The following is a 17,227-nucleotide window of genomic DNA, read 5'->3' as shown; positions in this document are numbered from 1 at the left end:
GGCCACTTGACCTGGGCCATCTCAGAGTAGGTTCACGCCCGGCATCTCCGGGTCATGCCCACGGCAGCACGTGGGGCCGCCCGCCCTCCCCCGGAGAAGCAGCCTCTAAGCCAGAGCCTGGCGGTCCCACCCCCTGGTGTTTGTGTCCTTGAGTCACCCAGCTCTCTGGGATGGCTCTGGCCCAAGTGACCTGCTGCTGGAAACAGAACCTGCTGAAGTGACAGTCTGTCACTTCTGAGACTGGGCTACAAGGGACAGTGACTTTCCCAATGCTCACGCTCTGCCTGCTCACTCGGATGACGCCAGGTGACCTGCCGAGAGGCCCACGTGGCGGTGAGCTGAGGGAGGACGCCAGGCCCCAGCCCAGCGATTCACAAGGAACCGGATCCTGCCAACAACACTGCTGTCTGGACACGGACCCTGCCTCAGTAGAACCTCAGATGACAGCAGGTGCACAGACCCCTGGCTCCCAGCCTGGGGCGGACCCTGAGCCCGCACCTGGATTCCCAGCCCATCTTGTGCATGCACTGCCCACAGCCACTGAACCCGGGGAAACCCGGGAAGCACATCCCCGTGAACGGGTCCTGGGGTGAGAAGCGAGGACCAAGAGCCTCACAGCCTGAGCCACTTCCCAGTCCACCGCAGGAGCTTCTCAGCACTTTCTCCTCCGTCAAATGTCAGTAATGACAGTGCCACCTCACTGGGCTACGGTAAAGGCCAAATGAGGGGGCCGATGCTATGGTGCAGCGGGTTAAAGCCACCGCCTGCAACACCAGCATCCCATATGGGCGCTGGTTCCTGTCCCGGCTGCTCCTCTTTCGATCCAGCTCTCTGCTATGGCCTGGGAAAGCAGTAAAAGATGGCCCAAGTGCCTGGGCCCCTACCCACGTGGGAGACATGGAAGAAGCTTCTGGCTCCCGCCTTCAGATTGGTGAACCTCTGGCCATTGTGGTCATTTGGGGAGTGAACCTGCAGAATGAAAGACCTCTCTCTCTGTCTCTCTGTCTCTCTCTTTTGCTCTGCCTCTGCCTATCTGTAACTCTGCTTTTCAAATAAATAAAAACAAGAACAAATGAGTTATCCATGCCAAAGACAGGGTAGCCACCTGCCCATCAGAAGCAGGCAGTGGGAGAAAAACAGAGCAGCCCCAAGCGCAACAGCTTCAAGGTGACGCCCAAGAGAAGCTCAGTGGGCTAGAAAATGACGCACGTTGGGGCCAGCGCTGTGGCATAGTGGGTTAAAGCCCTGGCCTGCAGCGCCGGCATCCCATAGGGGCGCCGGTTCTAGTCCTGGCTGTTCCTCTTCTGATCCAGCTCTCTGCTGTGGCCTGGGAAAGCAGCAGAAGATGGCCCAAGTCCTTGGGCCCCTGCACCCACGTGGGAGACCCGGAAGAGCTCCTGGCTTTGGATCAGTGCAGCTCTGGCCATTGCAGCCATCTGGGGAGTGAACCAGCAGATGGAGGACCTCTCTTTCTGTCTCTACCTCTCTAACTCTTTCAAATAAATAAAATAAATCTTTAAAAAAAAAAAGAAAAAGAAAGTGCCATGTGTTGTTCCTCTTAAATAACATTTTTGGGAGCTGCACTAATATAAAGAAATAGGACGTCCACTGATGGTGTTTGGACTTTTCCTTGTGTGTTGTCTTGTTGTCTGTCAATAAAAGGCTCAAAAAATATCAAATGAAATCCAAAATAACTACGGCAAAATGACGACGCTGAGTGAGCATGCACAGGTAATTTTGGGATTGTTAGAGACAACCGTTAAGAATACGTGATTAGAGGGGCCAGTGTTGTGGCACGGCGGGTTAAGCGTCCACCTGCACTGCCAGACGGGTGCTGGCTGGAGACTCATCTGCTCTACTTCTGATCCAGCTCCCTGCTAATGCTCCCAGGAAAGCAATAGAAGAAGGCTTAAGTGCTTGGGCCCCTGCACCAATGTGGGAGACCCAGAAGAGGCTCCTAGCTCCTGGCTTTGGATTGGCCCAGCTCTGGTGGTTGTGGCCATTTGGGGAGTGAACCAGTCTCTCCCTCTCTCTCTGTGTAACTCTTTCAAATAAGCAAACAAATCTTTAAACAAACAAAAAAAAATTAGAAACTTCTTTACATTGAAGGACATTACCTAAAAAAGGAAAAGACATCCTACAAAAAGAGAGAAAATATTTGTAAGTCATATATCTGGTAAGGGTCTACATTCCTAGACAGAACCCTTACAAGTGAACAAAAAAAGGCAATCCAGTTAAAAAATGGGCAAAGGACTCTGAACAGACGTTTCTCCAAGGAAGCTACACAGCCGTCCCCGAGCTCAGCATCACTGGTCATTAAGGAAATGCAAAGCCAACCACAGTGAGACGCTACTCCCTAACCACGGGGGCACCCAGGCTCCAACCAGTCCAGAACAAGTCCTGGTGAGGATGTGGCGAAACGGTGCCAACAGGGAGAGCGGGAAGCGGTGCAGCCGAGCAGACAGCGGTCCGAACTGGTCCAGGAGCAGGGTGACCGACCGAGCAGCGCTCACCAATTCCATGCCCACATGCACACCACAGAGCTCGCAGCACTGCTCACAGGAGCCAACAGGTGGAAACAACTCAAATGTGAGAGACCCAGTGCACGAACAAACCAGCAAACCGTGGCACACAAGTCCACCAACGCACCAGCCAGCCATGAACAGGAATGCAGCGCGGCACATGGCATGACGAGGATAGCCTTGGAAACATCACATCAGGGTAGGCATTTGGCCAAGAAGTGATTCCTGGGTTCGAGTCCTGCCTCCGGCTCCAGCTCCTGCTCCTGCTCGGCAGACTCTGGGAGGCACGGGTGATGGCCCAGGTAACTGGGTTCTTGTCACCTCTGTGCGAGACCTCGATGGAGGCGCTGGCTCCCAGATAAATAATGGGTGCCTGGTGAGGCAGGCAAGCTGCTGCTCGGGTGCGCAGAGCCCAGGGGCGACTGCTCAGACCCAGCCCACTTTCCACTGAGCGCCTGCCACTGTGACCAGCGGGTGCACTGAGCGGGTGACGGCTCAGGTCGCTGCTTCTGCCACCCACGTGGGAAACCCAGAGTGAGTTCCCGGCTCCTGGCTTTAGCCTGGCTCGGCCCTGGCTGTTGTGGGCATTTAGGGAGTGAACCAGTAGACGGGAGATCCCTCTCCCTCCCTCCCTCTCTCCCCAACCCCTTCACCTACTTTTCAAGTACATTTTTTTAAATTAAAATTAAAAATGTAGTTTTCAAAGGGAAAGAAAACACAGGCTAAGACAAAGAAGCCAGAAACGAAAGGTCTCAAGCGCTTCCATGTATGAGACATTTATCAGAGCAGGCAAATGCAGAGACAGGAAGCAGACGGGGGTGCTGGGCGGGGGCAGGGCGGGCAGTGACTGCTCAGGGGCGCAGGGTTTCTCGGGGGTGACAGCAGACACGATAGGTGCCCAGCACTGCGAACGTGCTAGGTCCCATGGAACTGCCCTGTGTCCCTCAAACAGCTATGAGACATCACATGACTTTCACCTCAGTAAAATAACACAGCGATGAATGAAGCAACAGCGCAGAATCGCGTTGCCAGGAACGGCCCGACCTTCGTTGCTACAACGGCCACCCCAGAACTGGGTGCACGCGAGCTGCCCGGCCACCTGCGGAGCATCCAACCGACGCGTGAATTCCTTTTGCTGGGGGGTGGGGGTGGGGGGATAAGGGCCCTGTGTTAGTCTGGCCGTGGGAGAGGGCTGAGAAGAGGCGAGGAAGGCTGTCCGGCCGTGGGGCTACACAGCGTCCCTGCGTCCCCACGAGGACCGCTCACCCTCACGATGATGCCCATGCGCTTGCTCTCGTAGGTGAACGGGAAGAGCTGCAGGATGGTGAAGTTCAGGATCTGGTCGCCAGGGGTCCTCAGCTGCATGGACGACTGGTCTCGGCCCACCAGGGTTAAGCCCACGCTTTCTGTCCACTGTACCAGGGCCACCTGTGGTGTAACAAGGAGTCAAAGGTCAGACACGCGGCCCAGGGGCCCGGTTCACAGGCCACCCACACGAACACCACGGCAGGACGGGGACCAGAGGGAGCAGTGCACAATCACTGCCCCGTGGGGACCTTGAGGGCTGCACCCCGAAGCCGTGCCGCCTGCAGGGCTCCCACACTCAAAGCTGCTCCCGGAAGCCACAACTCACCCTCTCCTCCCGGCCCAAAGCAGGCGCAGACCCAAGCCTGGCCTAGAGACACGTGCAGGTCCCCTTCTGGAAGAACCTGCAGCAAGCCCCAAACCACGGGGACAGAGGGAACGGGACAGGCGTGCAGGGCCTCCGGCGCAGTCCGCTCGCTGGGTTCTCAGCAGAGTCTCACCCGGGCAGTCAGGCGCCCAGGGGCTCCCAGCAGTGCCAGGGCGTTCTCCCTCTCACATCGTGAGAGGGCGCAGCGCTGGCACAGAGTGGGCAGAGGCCAGGGACGCTGTTCCACACCTACAGGACGCAGGGCGGTCCCAAGGTCAACGGTGTGGAGCTGAGAGCTCCGCCCTCCGCCCATGTGGCCATGGAGGCTCAGAGAAGTGAACGAGCTGCCCATGGCGACGGCGCTGGACAGTGGACCAGGCGAGGCCAGGTCACCCCACGGCACCCTGGCTTCCAGGAGACCACGCAGGGTCTCCCTGGGAGCCACTCATAGCCTCAGCCTGGCTTCTCTGTGGACGCTGAGAGGCAGGGGGGTCGCAAACTCCAACACAGGAGCTGGACTGGGCAAGCGAACGAGAGGGGAGGGCCAGGGCGGGCCTGGGGCAGGTGGGCGTCCACTCCACCTTCTAAAGGAGGAATGCAGGCCCAGCGTGGCTGGAGCTTCCAGTTCCTCCAGAAAGACCGGAAATCTGGACCTGCCCCTGACATCTAAGAAACAAGGCTGTTCATCCTGTGTTAATTAATTACTTAATCTGCGTGCTCTGAAATCCCACGCAGCCGGGCGGGCGTCGCACGCAGGATGCCTGCATCCCGTATCAGAGTGCCTGGGTGCGAGCCCCAGCTCCAGTCCTGATTCCAGCTTTTTGAAATGTGCACCCTGGGAGGCAGCTGGTGGTGGCTCCCCAACATGGAGACCCGGATAGCGTCCTGGCTCCTGGCGTCAGCCTGGTCCAGCCTTGAGTGAACCAGAGGATGAAAGCTCGCTCGCTCGCTAGCTCTCCCACCCCGCGCCCCATCACTCTGCCTTTCAAATAAATGTAGATTTCAATTAAAAAGAAAAAAAGTGCCTGGGAAGCAAGCAAAATATGTCTGCAGAAGAATCTGGTCCGGGGTCCCCGGGAGGGAAGGAGCCGGAGCCGGAGCCGGAGCAGAGGTGGGCAGCAAGGAGCACAGCAGGGGGCAGGGGCTGAACGTGGGCCCCGCTGGCCCCTCACCTCCACCTGCCACAGGATGCGGCGACAGTGGGGCAGGGTGGCAGGAAGAGGTAAGACAAGCCGGTTGGCAGGCCACCGTGCTCCTCCACGGCACAGCCCGCTGAGCTACAGACTCCAGGAAACCAAGACTCGTGGAGGCCAGGCGTGCTGTTCCAGGCTGCCAGCCTCAATGGCCAACAGGATCTGCGCGTAGGTCTGGCTGAGCCAAGCAAGAGGCCTGATGGGAAGTGCCAATCCCATCTCCCAGAAGCCCCTTTTCAGCTGGGGTGGGCGCCCAGCAGGTGTCACCCCCACCATCACTATCAGAAAGTGGACGGACAGTGTCGCAGGCAGAACAGCCCTAAGCCGGCCCATTCCATCCCCAGGAACCTACAGACGTGTTTGCCATCTCCCATGGCAAAGATATTGGAAGCAATGACCCTGAAACAGGGAGGTTTTCCCAGGTCATCCAGGTACGGCCCAACATGATGTCATGGGTCCTGCAAGGGAGTCGTCTGCGGCTGGTGACAAGAGACAGATGAGGGGACAGGTAAAGTCAGAGGTGCAGAGAGCACAGGTGAGGTCAGAGGTGGGAAAACAGGTGAGGTCAGAGGTGAGAGGTCAGATGAGGTCAGAGGTGAGAGGGCACAGATGAGAGGACAGATGAAGTCAGAGAGATGAGAAAACAGGTGAGGTCAGAGGTGAGAGCACAGGTGAGGTCAGAGGTGAGGACAGGTGAGGTCAGAAGTGACAGCACAGGTGAGGTCAGAGGTGAAGACAGGTGAGGTCAGAGGTGAGGACAGGCGAGGTCAGAGGTGAGAGCACAGATGAGGTCAGAGGTGAGGACAGGCGAGGTCAGAGGTGAGAGCACAAGTGAGGTCAGAGGTGAGAGGTCAGATGAGGTCAGAGGTGAGAGGGCACAGATGAGAGGACAGATGAAGTCAGAGAGATGAAAAAACAGGTGAGGTCAGAGGTGAGAGCACAGGCGAGGTCAGAGGTGAGGACAGGTGAGGTCAGAGGTGAGAGCACAGGTGAGGTCAGAGGTGAGGACAGGTGAGGTCAGAGGTGAGAGGTCAGGTGAGGTCAGAGGTGAAAGGACAGAGGTGAGGTGAGAGGTGAGATGACAGATGAGGCCAGAGAGGTGACACTGCTGGCCCTGAAGGAGGACAAAGGGGCCATGAGCCAAGGAATGCGGCCATCCTGGGGAGCAGGCAGAGGCCAGGAAACATTCTCCCCGGAGCAGCCCTGGTCTGAGACACCTGACACGGTCTCAGCGAGAGCCCGGTCAGACCTCCGACCTCCTGTCGGCAGCAGGCGTCAGCCATTCGCTTCGGCAGCAGTGGGAGGAGGCCTGGGAGGGCTCCCGAGGTCAGGACAAGTCCAAAGGCTCAGTGTACCGAAAAGGAAGAAAGGAAAGGAGCCCCCTGCTCTCTCCTTAGGAAGCGCAGCCTTCAGGCTACGGGAGAGGGACCACGCGGGGCGGCGGGCGAGGCACAGGGAAGACCTGTTTTCTCCTGGAGAAGCATGGATGCTCCTCGGCCCATGTCCCCGGAAACCTCACAGGCCACCCGCCGAGCTGCCTGGCTCAGCAACGCAGCGCTTGGCGCACACTCAGGAACCACGGGGCTGGCGGGGCAGGCGCTCGCTGCCGCTGGCCAGCACCCACAGGGAGGACGGGATCACGTGTCGCCAGCCCAGATGGAGCACCCACGGGGAGGACGGGATCACGTGTCGCCAGCCCAGATGGAGCCCTACACGCAAATCTCAAGTACCTGTCCCTGAACTTCCGTCACCCTCGCACTGTGGGAAAGGCCAGGGCCCTCAGCCGGGGACAGAGTGCGAATGACCATCCATAGGCCCCACCTGGTCCCGGATGACAACCTCCCTGAGCCCACCTGGGCGCTCCTGCAGCGTCAGGGTCCATCTGCCCTAGCCCCACCCCTTCCACTGAGACGGCTCTGCCGAGGCCACCGGCAGAACACCTGCCGCGGCTGTCTCAGCTTTGACTCCTGAACCCTGGAGTCATTCCAGCTACACCCGACGTGGGGGTCAAGCTGGAGCTCAGAACTGGGGTCCCAGTCCCAGGTGCACCCCCAGCCCCTGTCCCCACCAGACCTCGCACACAGGTGCTCGGGGAGACGGCTTCTCCGTGTGCTCGGCTCTGAGCGCGGCCCCGACGCAGCCTCGGTGGGACACGCTGAGCTTTGGCGCCTGCTTGCTGCAGCTGAAGGAACTGCGCCGACGGCAGCGAGTTCTTCCTCAGACCCCACCCTGTCCCGATAAAGCCTGCATTCAGCAGCTTTCAGCGCTGGAAGAAAAGTCCCCTCTCGGGGCCGGCGCTGTGGTGCAGCGGGTAAAGCCGCCACCTGCAGAGCCGGCATCCCATATGGGTGCCAATTTGAGTCCCAGCTGCTCCACTTTTGATCCAGCTCTCTGCTGTGGCCTGGGAAAGCAGCAGAGGATGGCCCAAGTCCTTGAGCCCCTGCACCCGCATGGGAGACCTGGAGGAGGCACCTGGCTCCTGGCTTCAGATCAGCTCAGCTCTGGCCATTGCAGCCAATTGGGGAGTGAACCAGCAGATGGGAGACCTCTCTCTCTCTCTCTCTCTCTCTCTCTCTCTCTGCCTCTCCTCTCTCTCTAACTCTGAATTTCAAAGAAATAAATAAATCTTTAAAAAAAAGAAACCTGGCCCCAGAGCCAGGTGGTAGGAGGTGTGGCCTCTGGAAGTGGTCACCTGGTGAAGACGGAGCCCTCAGTAGCGGTCAGGGTTCCTGCCAGTGAGACCCCAGAGAGTGAGCACCTTCCGTGCAGCTGCTGCCTGGTGCTCAGCAGACAGGCGGCTTCTGAACTGGACCAGGAAGCGGGGCCTGGGCCTCACCCTCACCCGCACCCGCACCCACATACACACCCACACCCGCCTGCCACTGCTCTGTCCCAGGACTCATCAGCTCCTGGGTTGGGAGGGAGAAGCCCCTGCTGGTTACGAGCCAGTGATTCAGATCAGTGTTGTTACAGCAGCCAAACGATGGAGCTGCCCTGACCGCCAACGCCACCTGTTTCCCCTGCCAACAGTTCTCTCTGCACATCACCAGAGATTGCCGTCCTCACCTGTACTCCACCTGGACGCCCAACCACTCTGAGCCCTGCGCACTTAACACAGCGATGCTGGAGGGAATGCTGCAACAGAAACACTCTGGGGCCAGCGCTGTGGTGTAGCGGGTAAAGCCACCGCTTGCAGTGCCAGCATCCCATATGGGCGCCGGTTCAAGTCCCGGCTGCTCCACTTCTGATCCAGCTCCCTGCTAATGTGCCTGGGAAAGCAGCAGAAGATGGCCCAAGGGCTTAGGCCCCAGCCACCCATGTGGAAGACCCAGAAGAAGCTCCTGGCTTCAGACCAGCCCAGCTCCAGCCATTGAGACCATTTGGGGAGTGAACCAGCAGATGAAAGATTCTCTCTCTGCCTCTCTCCTTCTTTCTTTCTTTACTATAACTATACCTTTCAAACAAACAAATAAATATTTTTTAAAAACACTTCTACCTTTTACTTCTAGCCTTTTATAGCACTGGAATATTTTTAAGACCAGCATGCATCTCTTTTAAAGAAAAAGAGAGATTTGTTTTATTTATCTGAAAGGCAGAGTTACAAAGAGAAAGGTGGGGAGAGGTCATCCACTGGTTCACTCCCCAAATGGCTGCAATGGCTGGGGCTGGGCCAGGCCAAAGGCAGGAGCCAGGAGCTTCGTCCAGGTCTCCCACATGGGTACAGGAACCCAAGCATATGGGCCATCCTCCACTGCTTTCCCAGGCACATTAGTAGGGAGCTGGAGTGGATGTGGGGCAGCCGGGAATTGAATCAGTGCCGACATGGGATGCCAGCACTGCAGATGACAGCTTAACCCATTAAGCCACAACACCGGCTCCATGTCTTTGATTATTAATTTTAATTATGCAAATCAAAGTCCAACTCAGTCTAATCCAGTGCAAATACCTAGTGCTGCCTAAGCTAAAAACTTGACTTTGTCCACACCTTCCTTATGCACCACCTGAGTAACAAAGAGGTCTGTGGACGCTTTCTTCTCACTCACTGCTTTCACAAAGAACTTTCCAGCTGCTACTTGACCCCTTACGAGCCCATTTAACTGTGCCATGAAAAGTTCTGTGAGGCAGGCTTGCAGGTTTACTAATTCCCCGAGAGCCTGCTCTGAACTTCAGTCAAGAGGGAAACTCGCTCTCAGAAACGAGGAGGCACTGTCAGGGCTGGCAGGCAGCTCCCGGGAAGCCCCGCGTGCCAAGCCACGGACCCCACAGGTCTACGGGACAGGGAGAAGCAATCAGAAACCACCAGAGTGACAGATGGGGGACGAACACTTGCAGCAGTGACAAGATGCTGCCTGAGAGACGCCCACATCCCAAATTGGAGTGCCGGGGTTCGAGTCCCGGCTCTGTTCCGATCCAAGTTCCCCACTACTGCACACGCTGATAGACAGAAGGCGACGGCTCAAGTCCTGGGGCTTCGGCAACCCAGTGGGAGACCTGGATGGAGCTCTGGGCTCCTGGATCTGGCCTGGCCTGGCCTGGCCCAGCCCTGGCTATTGTGGGCATTTGGGGAGTGAACCAGCAGACAGAAGATCCTTCTCTCTGTCTATCCCTCTCTCTGTCACTCTGCCTTTCAAATAAATACAAATAAATAAATGAAAAGGGGCCGGCGCCGCGGCTCACTAGGCTAATCCTCCGCCTGCGGCACCAGCACCCCAGGTTCTAGTCCTGGTTGGGGCGCTGGATTCTGTCCCAGTTGCTCCTCTTCCAGGCCAGCTCTCTGCTGTGGCCCAAGAGGGCAGTGGAGGATGGCCCAAGTGCTTGGGTCCCTGCACCCGCATGGAAGACCAGGAGGAAGCAACCGGCTCCTGGCTTTGGATCGGCACAGCGCCAGCCGTGGCAGCCATTAGGGGAGTGAACCAACAGAAGGAAGACCTTTCTCTCTCTTTCTCTCACACACTGTCTAACTCTGTCTCTCTCTCTCACTGTCTAACTCTGCCTGGCAAAAAATAAAAATAAATAAATGAATGAAAGAAAAGGAAGGCAAAGTCACTTCTTGCCTTCCTAAAACACTGATCTGAGGAGCTCAGGCCAAGGCTGCTTCATCCGCCGCGGGCCAGCTAAACCACCCGTAACAGGCCCTAACAGCTCCCCCTTTGTCCTGGGCCCACGTGCCTGGGAAGCATGCCCGACCACGCACAGGGGCCCGGAATTCCATCCAGGACAGGATGCATGCTAATCGCAGGAGCGTGCAGGACACAAAGCCGGGGCCCCGACGTCCCACAGAGCTCTGGGGCGGCGTTCACCCGTGGGGCCAGCCAGCCCGAGCCCAGCCTTGCGACATCATAAATCTACCCTTAGACCAGGGCTTCCTTTACTTCATAAGGAAACACATTCAATGTGCGGCCTGGTGGCTGGAAGTTCAAGTGCCAGCAGAACCGGGACGTGGCCCAGTGGAGGCCAGGGTAAACTGAGGCAGCCGCCACGCAGCTTGGCCAAGCATCGCCAGGTGGAAATTGGTCCCGCTATTTCCAGATCCAAACTCTCTCAGCAGAAGCCAAGTGTTACATAAAACTGGATGATTTTTTAAATACTGCTTCAATTTTTTTTTAACACAGCATAGAACAAACAAAACACTGCTTGGGAATCAGTGGCCAAGACACAGGTATCTGTAAGTGGCCCACCTTTTCTCTCTTTTTTTTTTCTTTACTTACGTGAAAGGCAGAGAGACAGACAGTGAGCCCTTACCCACCAGTTCACTCCTCAAACCCATGCAACAGCCAGCGCCGGGTCAGGCTGAAGCCAGGAGTCAGGAGCTCCACCCAGGTCTCCCGTGGGGGTGGCAGGGACCGGAGCCCTCGAAGCATCCCCTGCTGCCGCCCAGGGTGTGCATGAGCAGGGAGGTGCGGTCAGAAGCCCGGCCAGGACTCCACCCCGGGGTGCACTGTGGGACTGACCGCGCCACAGCAGCACCCTAACCCCTGGGCCACACTCCCAGAAAAGCCAATCTCGACCCGAGTTCCCAGTACCTGAAATTCAACCTCCTCTGACTTAACTCTGATAAAAACTAATACTGTTTGAGAGCATTTCCATAAAAGCACCTCATTTGGAAATTACTTAAGTCCCCTCCCGGCCAATGCTACTCCTGCACGGGGCAGAGCTTCTGCGTCCACTGCCCGCAGATAAGCCACACCGAGGAGGGCTCCTCGGACACTTTTCCCAGTCATCCCCAAATCACTGCCTGGCCCTGCCCCAAACAGCCCCCACTCCCTTCTGATCAACAGAAATCTTATTTCAAGATTCTAACTCAGGGCCAGTGCTGTGGCACAGTGGGCTAAAGCCCTGGCCTGAAGCGCGGGCATCCCATATGGGTGCTGGTTCGAGACCTGGCTGCTCCACTTCCAGTCCAGCTCTCTGCTATGGCCTGGGAAAGCAGTAGAAGATGGCCCAAGTGCTTGGGCCCCTGCACCCATGTGGGAGACCTGGAAGAAGCTCCTGGCTTCAGATCAGCTCAGCTCCAGGCTTTATGGCAAATTGAGGAGTGAACCAGTGGGTGGAAGACCTCTCTCTCTCTCTCTCTCTCTCTCTCTCTCTCTCTCTCTCTGCTTCTCCTTCTCTGTGTGTAACTCTTTCAAATAAATAAATAAATGAATAAATCTTTAAAAAAAAAAAAGATTCTAACTCAATGGTTAATGAATCACACAGATGGGGGATTTCCCACACAGGTTCTGTCGGGGTGGAGTGTGAGGGCACAGCTAGGGCTGGTAAAGCCCAGCACCCGCCCCCCACCAGGCCCTCCTGACGTAGCATTCCAAGCCCAGCCGAGCAGCCCTGTGCCTGCGAGACACCGGGGTGGGGAGAGTGGGGGCTGCAGGAGCCTCCTGGTCACGGGGACACTGACGTGCTGACGGGGCCTCATCTGTCCCGGAAGCAAGGTGCCCCCCTGGCCGCGATGCTTGTCCTTAGCAAGCAGACGCAAAACAAGGTGACGGGGCCCTCGGACCCACACGGCCGGTGGCCGGCAGCGGGCAGCGTACCATTGATGCAAAGGCATCGTTCACGAGGGCCAAAGGCGCGCGGCCTCCCCCCAGTGTGAGGTCTGGGGCTGGGACAGATGATCGAGCTGGGCTGAGCAACAGGACGGGTGTGCCGCCAGAAGTCTCACAGCAGGGGCAGGAAGCAGCATTCGGCACAGTGGTTTTGCCACCACTTGGGACTTCCACATCCTATATTGGAGAGTGGGTGAGAATCCCCAGTCTGCTTCCAATGCCAGCTCCCTGCTCATGCACCTGGAAGGCAACAGGCAATGGCCCTATTACTTGGTCCCTGGGGCCGGTGCTGTGGTGCAGCAGGTTAAATGTCATCTGCAGCGCCGGCATCCCACGTGGGCGCCGGTTCGAGTCCCAACTGCTCCATTTCCGATCCAGCTCCCTGCTAATGTGCCTGGGAAAGCAGTGGAAGATGGCCCAAGTCCTTGGGCCCCTGCACCCATGTGGGAGACTTGGATGAAGCTCTTGGCTCCTGGCTTCAGTCTGGCCGAGTCCTGGCCATTACAGCCATCTGGGGAGTGAACCAGCAGATGAAGACCCCTCTCTCTGAAACTGTTTTTCAAGTAAGCAAGTAAATCTTTAAAAACTAAATAAAGACTACTACTTTGTGCATGTTCCTTCCTGTTTAGTGATAGATACCACAGCCTGATCCTGTACAACTGAATTTTTATAAACGTGTGCATAAACTTAGGGACAATCTACCCAGCATAGAAACAGCAGTTACAGCTAGGTGATGGGGATTATAGGTGGTTTGTACCTACATCTTTAAGATTTATCTATCTGAAAGGCAGAGAGAGAGGGAGAAGGTGAAAGAGAGAGAGAGAGAGAGAGAGCACTCTCCCATCCACTGGTTCACCCCCAAATGGCTATAATGGTATAATGGTGGAACTGGGCCGACCCGAAGCCAGGAGCTTCTTCTGGGTCTCCCACGTGGCTGCAGGAGCCCAAGCACTTGGGTCATCCTCTACTGCTTTCCCAGGCCACATTAGAGAGCTGGATGGGAAGTGAAGCAGCGGGACTCAAACCGGCACCCATATGGGATGCCCCTCTACATAATTTAAAAAAAAAAATCTACAATGTGTATTTTTTTCAGTTGTGAGGACACTGTACTTGTGATTTTAAAAGCTCAGAAAAGTGGGGTTTTTTCCCTTGGTTTTTTTTTTTTTTTTTTTTTTTTTTTTTTTTTTTTTTTTTTTGTGAAATATCTCAAGGAAAAGACAAATGAGGCGCAAGATGATTCTGGCTGCTGGGAGCACTCGACAGCCCCCAGGAACAAATGCTTTAAGAGCTGTGTCATTACCACGACTCCCCCCTCAAGCCCCGCCTCCAGCGCCACCAACAGCCTGCAGATGACAGAGAGCAGCAGCCCAGACCCGGCTGCCCCAGCGGCAGAGCGAGGCGCACGCCTCGGGGTGATCGTGTCTGTCCGTTTCCCCCTGCAGCGGGGGCGGCGGGCAGGGCGCAGCAGGCTGTAACTGATGCCTGAATAAAGGCATTGCAAGGCCTCCACAGCAGCAAGCGCACAGGAAACAAAATTAGGAAATCCTGCTTTCTCTTACAGGAAATGAACGCTACGCCGACTGGCAGAAATTACTCCCGCAGCCCCGAAGTAAAACGAATGCTGGCTTCTGTCTGTAGTCCGTGAACTGACTCTGCCTGGACAAGCAATGCTTTATTGATATTGAATTTCAAAGGTACGATCTGGGCCCAGCCGAGTCTGCAGCCGGAGCTGCTCCTGCGGGGTCTGCAAACAGTACGGCTTTCTGAAAGACGCAGCTTCAACCACGTGGCGCCTCCTGTGCGGGCCACCTCCCCCGCCCCGTGCTTTTATACACATATTTCCAGTTTTGCTATGTCCAAGGTGTGCAAGAATTCAGAAGGCCGGTCAGGAAAGCACCAGCGGTGGCTACAGCGTTGGCAGGATTCTGGCCTTCTTTGCTCCTCTCTATACAGCAACGTGTTCTACCACAGACACAAGATACCTGTGATAAAAAATCAGCAGTTAAAAAAAAAAGATGCCAATAAGGCAACTCTGGCCTTAAGGAAGGCGCCCAAGGAAACCTCTCCTCCTTTTCAGACTCAGAATCTGCGTAAGAAAGAGAACTCCGAGTTCCAGGCCGCCGATGGGCACTGCTCACTTCCAGAAACGGCAGCCAAGAAGCACAAAGCAGTCCTCGAACAACCCAGCCTCCCGGACAACCCTCCACCCAGCCCGAGGGCGGGCATCGCGATGCGCAGGAGCCGGCAGCGGTGGGCAGCAGGACCTCCAGGGACGCCTGGCGACGGCCGGCGGGAGCACCAGGTGCCCACGCACCCAGCAGGCACCAGCGGCTGCCACGTGCTCAGATCTGAATTCCATCACATTCCCACAGCCGACTTGTGTGCAGTCTGTCACCACCAAGGACATGGCTTCTCTGACATCATCGTCTCCCGCACTGAGCTCCCCTTCCCAAGGGCAAGACGAGACCACCAGCAGCAGGGCTGGCAAACCTGAGAGCTTCAGTCGCTGAGGCACAAGCCCACGTCGCCTGGGGCCTGTCCCGCTCCATCTGCATCATCTGCATCATCTCCATCATCTCCGTCATCTCCATCTCCCTCCCTCCCTCTCTCCCTCTCTCTGCATGCCATCCCCAGCTCAGGGGTTGGCAGGGAGCAATATCTTCTCACTCCTAAAAAGCCTGGCTCAGACATCCACAGTGACAGAAGAACCTGGCTGTACGGCTCGAGCCGTTCCACCAACACCAGGCTGGCGACAAGGGGCAGACGCCCAGGTGACAAATTCCACTGTCCCCGTGAGGATAAAGAAGCAACAGCCAGGGAAGAGCCCGTTCATCTGTGAGAGCTTGGGGTGGGGGGGGGATTCTCACCGTGCTGTCTCCCAACCACCCTGACCACGGGCTCACCGACACCCACAAGCGGTCCAGGTCCCGAAGGCACCTCACTCACTCACAGCTGCCCTGCCTCCCCAAAACAAGCAACAAGAAATAACGGGGAGTCCTCATACCAGCGGCAGAAGGGCAAAACATTAAAGAGAAACATGCAAAAACCACTGCAAAGCACTATGGTCCATGGTACCGCAGGCCTGAAAGACGCGTTAATCAGAACCACAGGACCTCCTGCCTGCTCGTGCGGGAGCCACAGCAACCTTACAGCCACAGGTACACAGGGGCGCAGCGAGGAGGAGGAGGAGGGCGCACAGCCGGGATCCCGGGGCTCACCGGAGCCACCCCCCCAGCGGCACGGGCTGCCGCCCCGATCACGTGCACACCACGTCCGTCAGTCCACGCAGCAACATAGGATGAACCAGCGAACCTGGTCACGTGCCCCCCAGAAATACTGAGTACCCCAATGCTCGCTGCAAAACGCTCCTAACCACTGTCGCTCTCACCCACTCGTGGAACCTAAGGGAGCCGAGCTCGGGGAAGGACAGAGCCGGGCAGAACAGGACCTGCCAGCGCTCCCGAGGCTGGAAGGGGAGAGGGACTGGCCAATGGGTACAGAAGGACAGGCAGCCAGGAGGGGCGGGTCTGGGTTTCACTGCCCAGGAGGGCGGCCACAGGCAGCAATGGGATACTGCATCTTTCAGAACAGCTAGGAGCGAGGGCTTGGAATGTCCTCATCACAGAGAAACAACTGTCCAAGGTGTTGGCTGTGCTGCAGTCCTGGTGCGATCACTACCAAGCAGACTGATGTGAGAACACCACTGTACCCCTGCTTAGGGACAATTACCGTGTGTCAGAGGAATGAAAAAGGCGTTGTTGCTAAAGGTTAGGAATCACCTCACTTCCAACCATGTGAGAGGATAGTAGAGTACACATCCGCAGTAACTCTACAGAAAAGCCATTTCTAATACTATTCTTACAAACTGGACGACAGGCAGAGCAAGATATTACGTGAAGAGAAGAGACTACAGGTGCAGGTGTCCGAGCCTAGTGGCCAAGACGCCCCCCACCACCACGTAGGAAAACCTGGGTTCAGTACCCAGCCTCCTGGTAACGCAGAACCCGGGGGCAGCAAAGGCTCAGCTGACCGGGTTCCTGTACCCACATGGCAGAACTGGGCTATGTTCCTGGCTCCCAGTCCAGCCTCGGCCGTTGTGGGCATCTGGGGAGTGAATGGGTAAATGGGAGTGTGGTCTCTCTCTCTAATTAGGATACAAAACCATGTCTATATTTAATATCTCATTTCTTAAGAAGAAAACAAAGATATTGGAAGACTACAAAACAAAATGGCGCCCATGCCTTCGGAAACATGGTTTCGCCAAATGAGCCGGAGTTTGAGCTCTAAAACTAACCCCCTTGGTTAATACCGGGGGGGGGGGGGGGGGGGGGGCAGTGCCGCAAGACCAGCCAGCAGGGAAAACAGGCACTTCCCAGTGACGCGAGCCCGCGAGCCCGCAGACGCCGCCTCAGCCAAGCGATCACCGCTGATGTCACTGAGAGCGAGACGCACTCCCGGCATGCACCGAGAGGGCGGGCTAGAACCACAGAGCCCGGAGTCCATGCGCAAGAGGGCGTCAGACCAAGGGGCCCGAGCTCCCCGGAATGCCAGCGAGCCGAGGCTCTGCTCCAGGCCAGCACAGGCTGCGCCAGCGCCGTGACCCTGGAGCAGGTGCTTCTTCTTTTGTGCACGGTGAGCGGGGGTGGAGGGGACGACAGCGGACGGACTTTGGGTAAGATCCGCACGTTACATAACAGCTCTGCCTCGATGTTCACTCCCGTCTCTGGTAAATGCCCGCTTGTTTAATCAGGGGTGAGAGATCACACCTGCAGCTTTCAAAGGTGTGCGAGGAGAGCG

The 17,227-nt window shown here is 56.8% G+C and overlaps 1 protein-coding gene and 1 long non-coding RNA gene across 6 annotated transcripts in view; one reads left to right on the top strand and one right to left on the bottom strand.

Moving 5' to 3' along the window:
- Nucleotides 1-17,227, top strand: part of LOC127487350 (uncharacterized) — a 1,183,652-nt gene that overhangs the window by 908,031 nt on the left and 258,394 nt on the right. The gene's annotated exons all lie outside the window — the stretch shown is intronic.
- The window catches only part of ATP9A (ATPase phospholipid transporting 9A (putative)), a 136,820-nt gene that overhangs the window by 28,973 nt on the left and 90,620 nt on the right, over nt 1-17,227 (bottom strand). For all 5 annotated transcript variants that reach the window (XM_070051684.1, XM_070051685.1, XM_070051688.1 and 2 more), the window contains exon 15: nt 3,789-3,950. In XM_070051684.1, coding sequence (XP_069907785.1) covers nt 3,789-3,950 — 162 coding nt within the window. The remainder of the gene's footprint in view (nt 1-3,788; nt 3,951-17,227) is intronic.

This window comes from Oryctolagus cuniculus, chromosome 11, assembly GCF_964237555.1.
Source record: "Oryctolagus cuniculus chromosome 11, mOryCun1.1, whole genome shotgun sequence".
Classification (NCBI taxonomy): domain Eukaryota; kingdom Metazoa; phylum Chordata; class Mammalia; order Lagomorpha; family Leporidae; genus Oryctolagus; species Oryctolagus cuniculus.
Note: the sequence above shows the minus strand (reverse complement) of the source record. Positions and strands in the feature narration are given on the sequence as shown.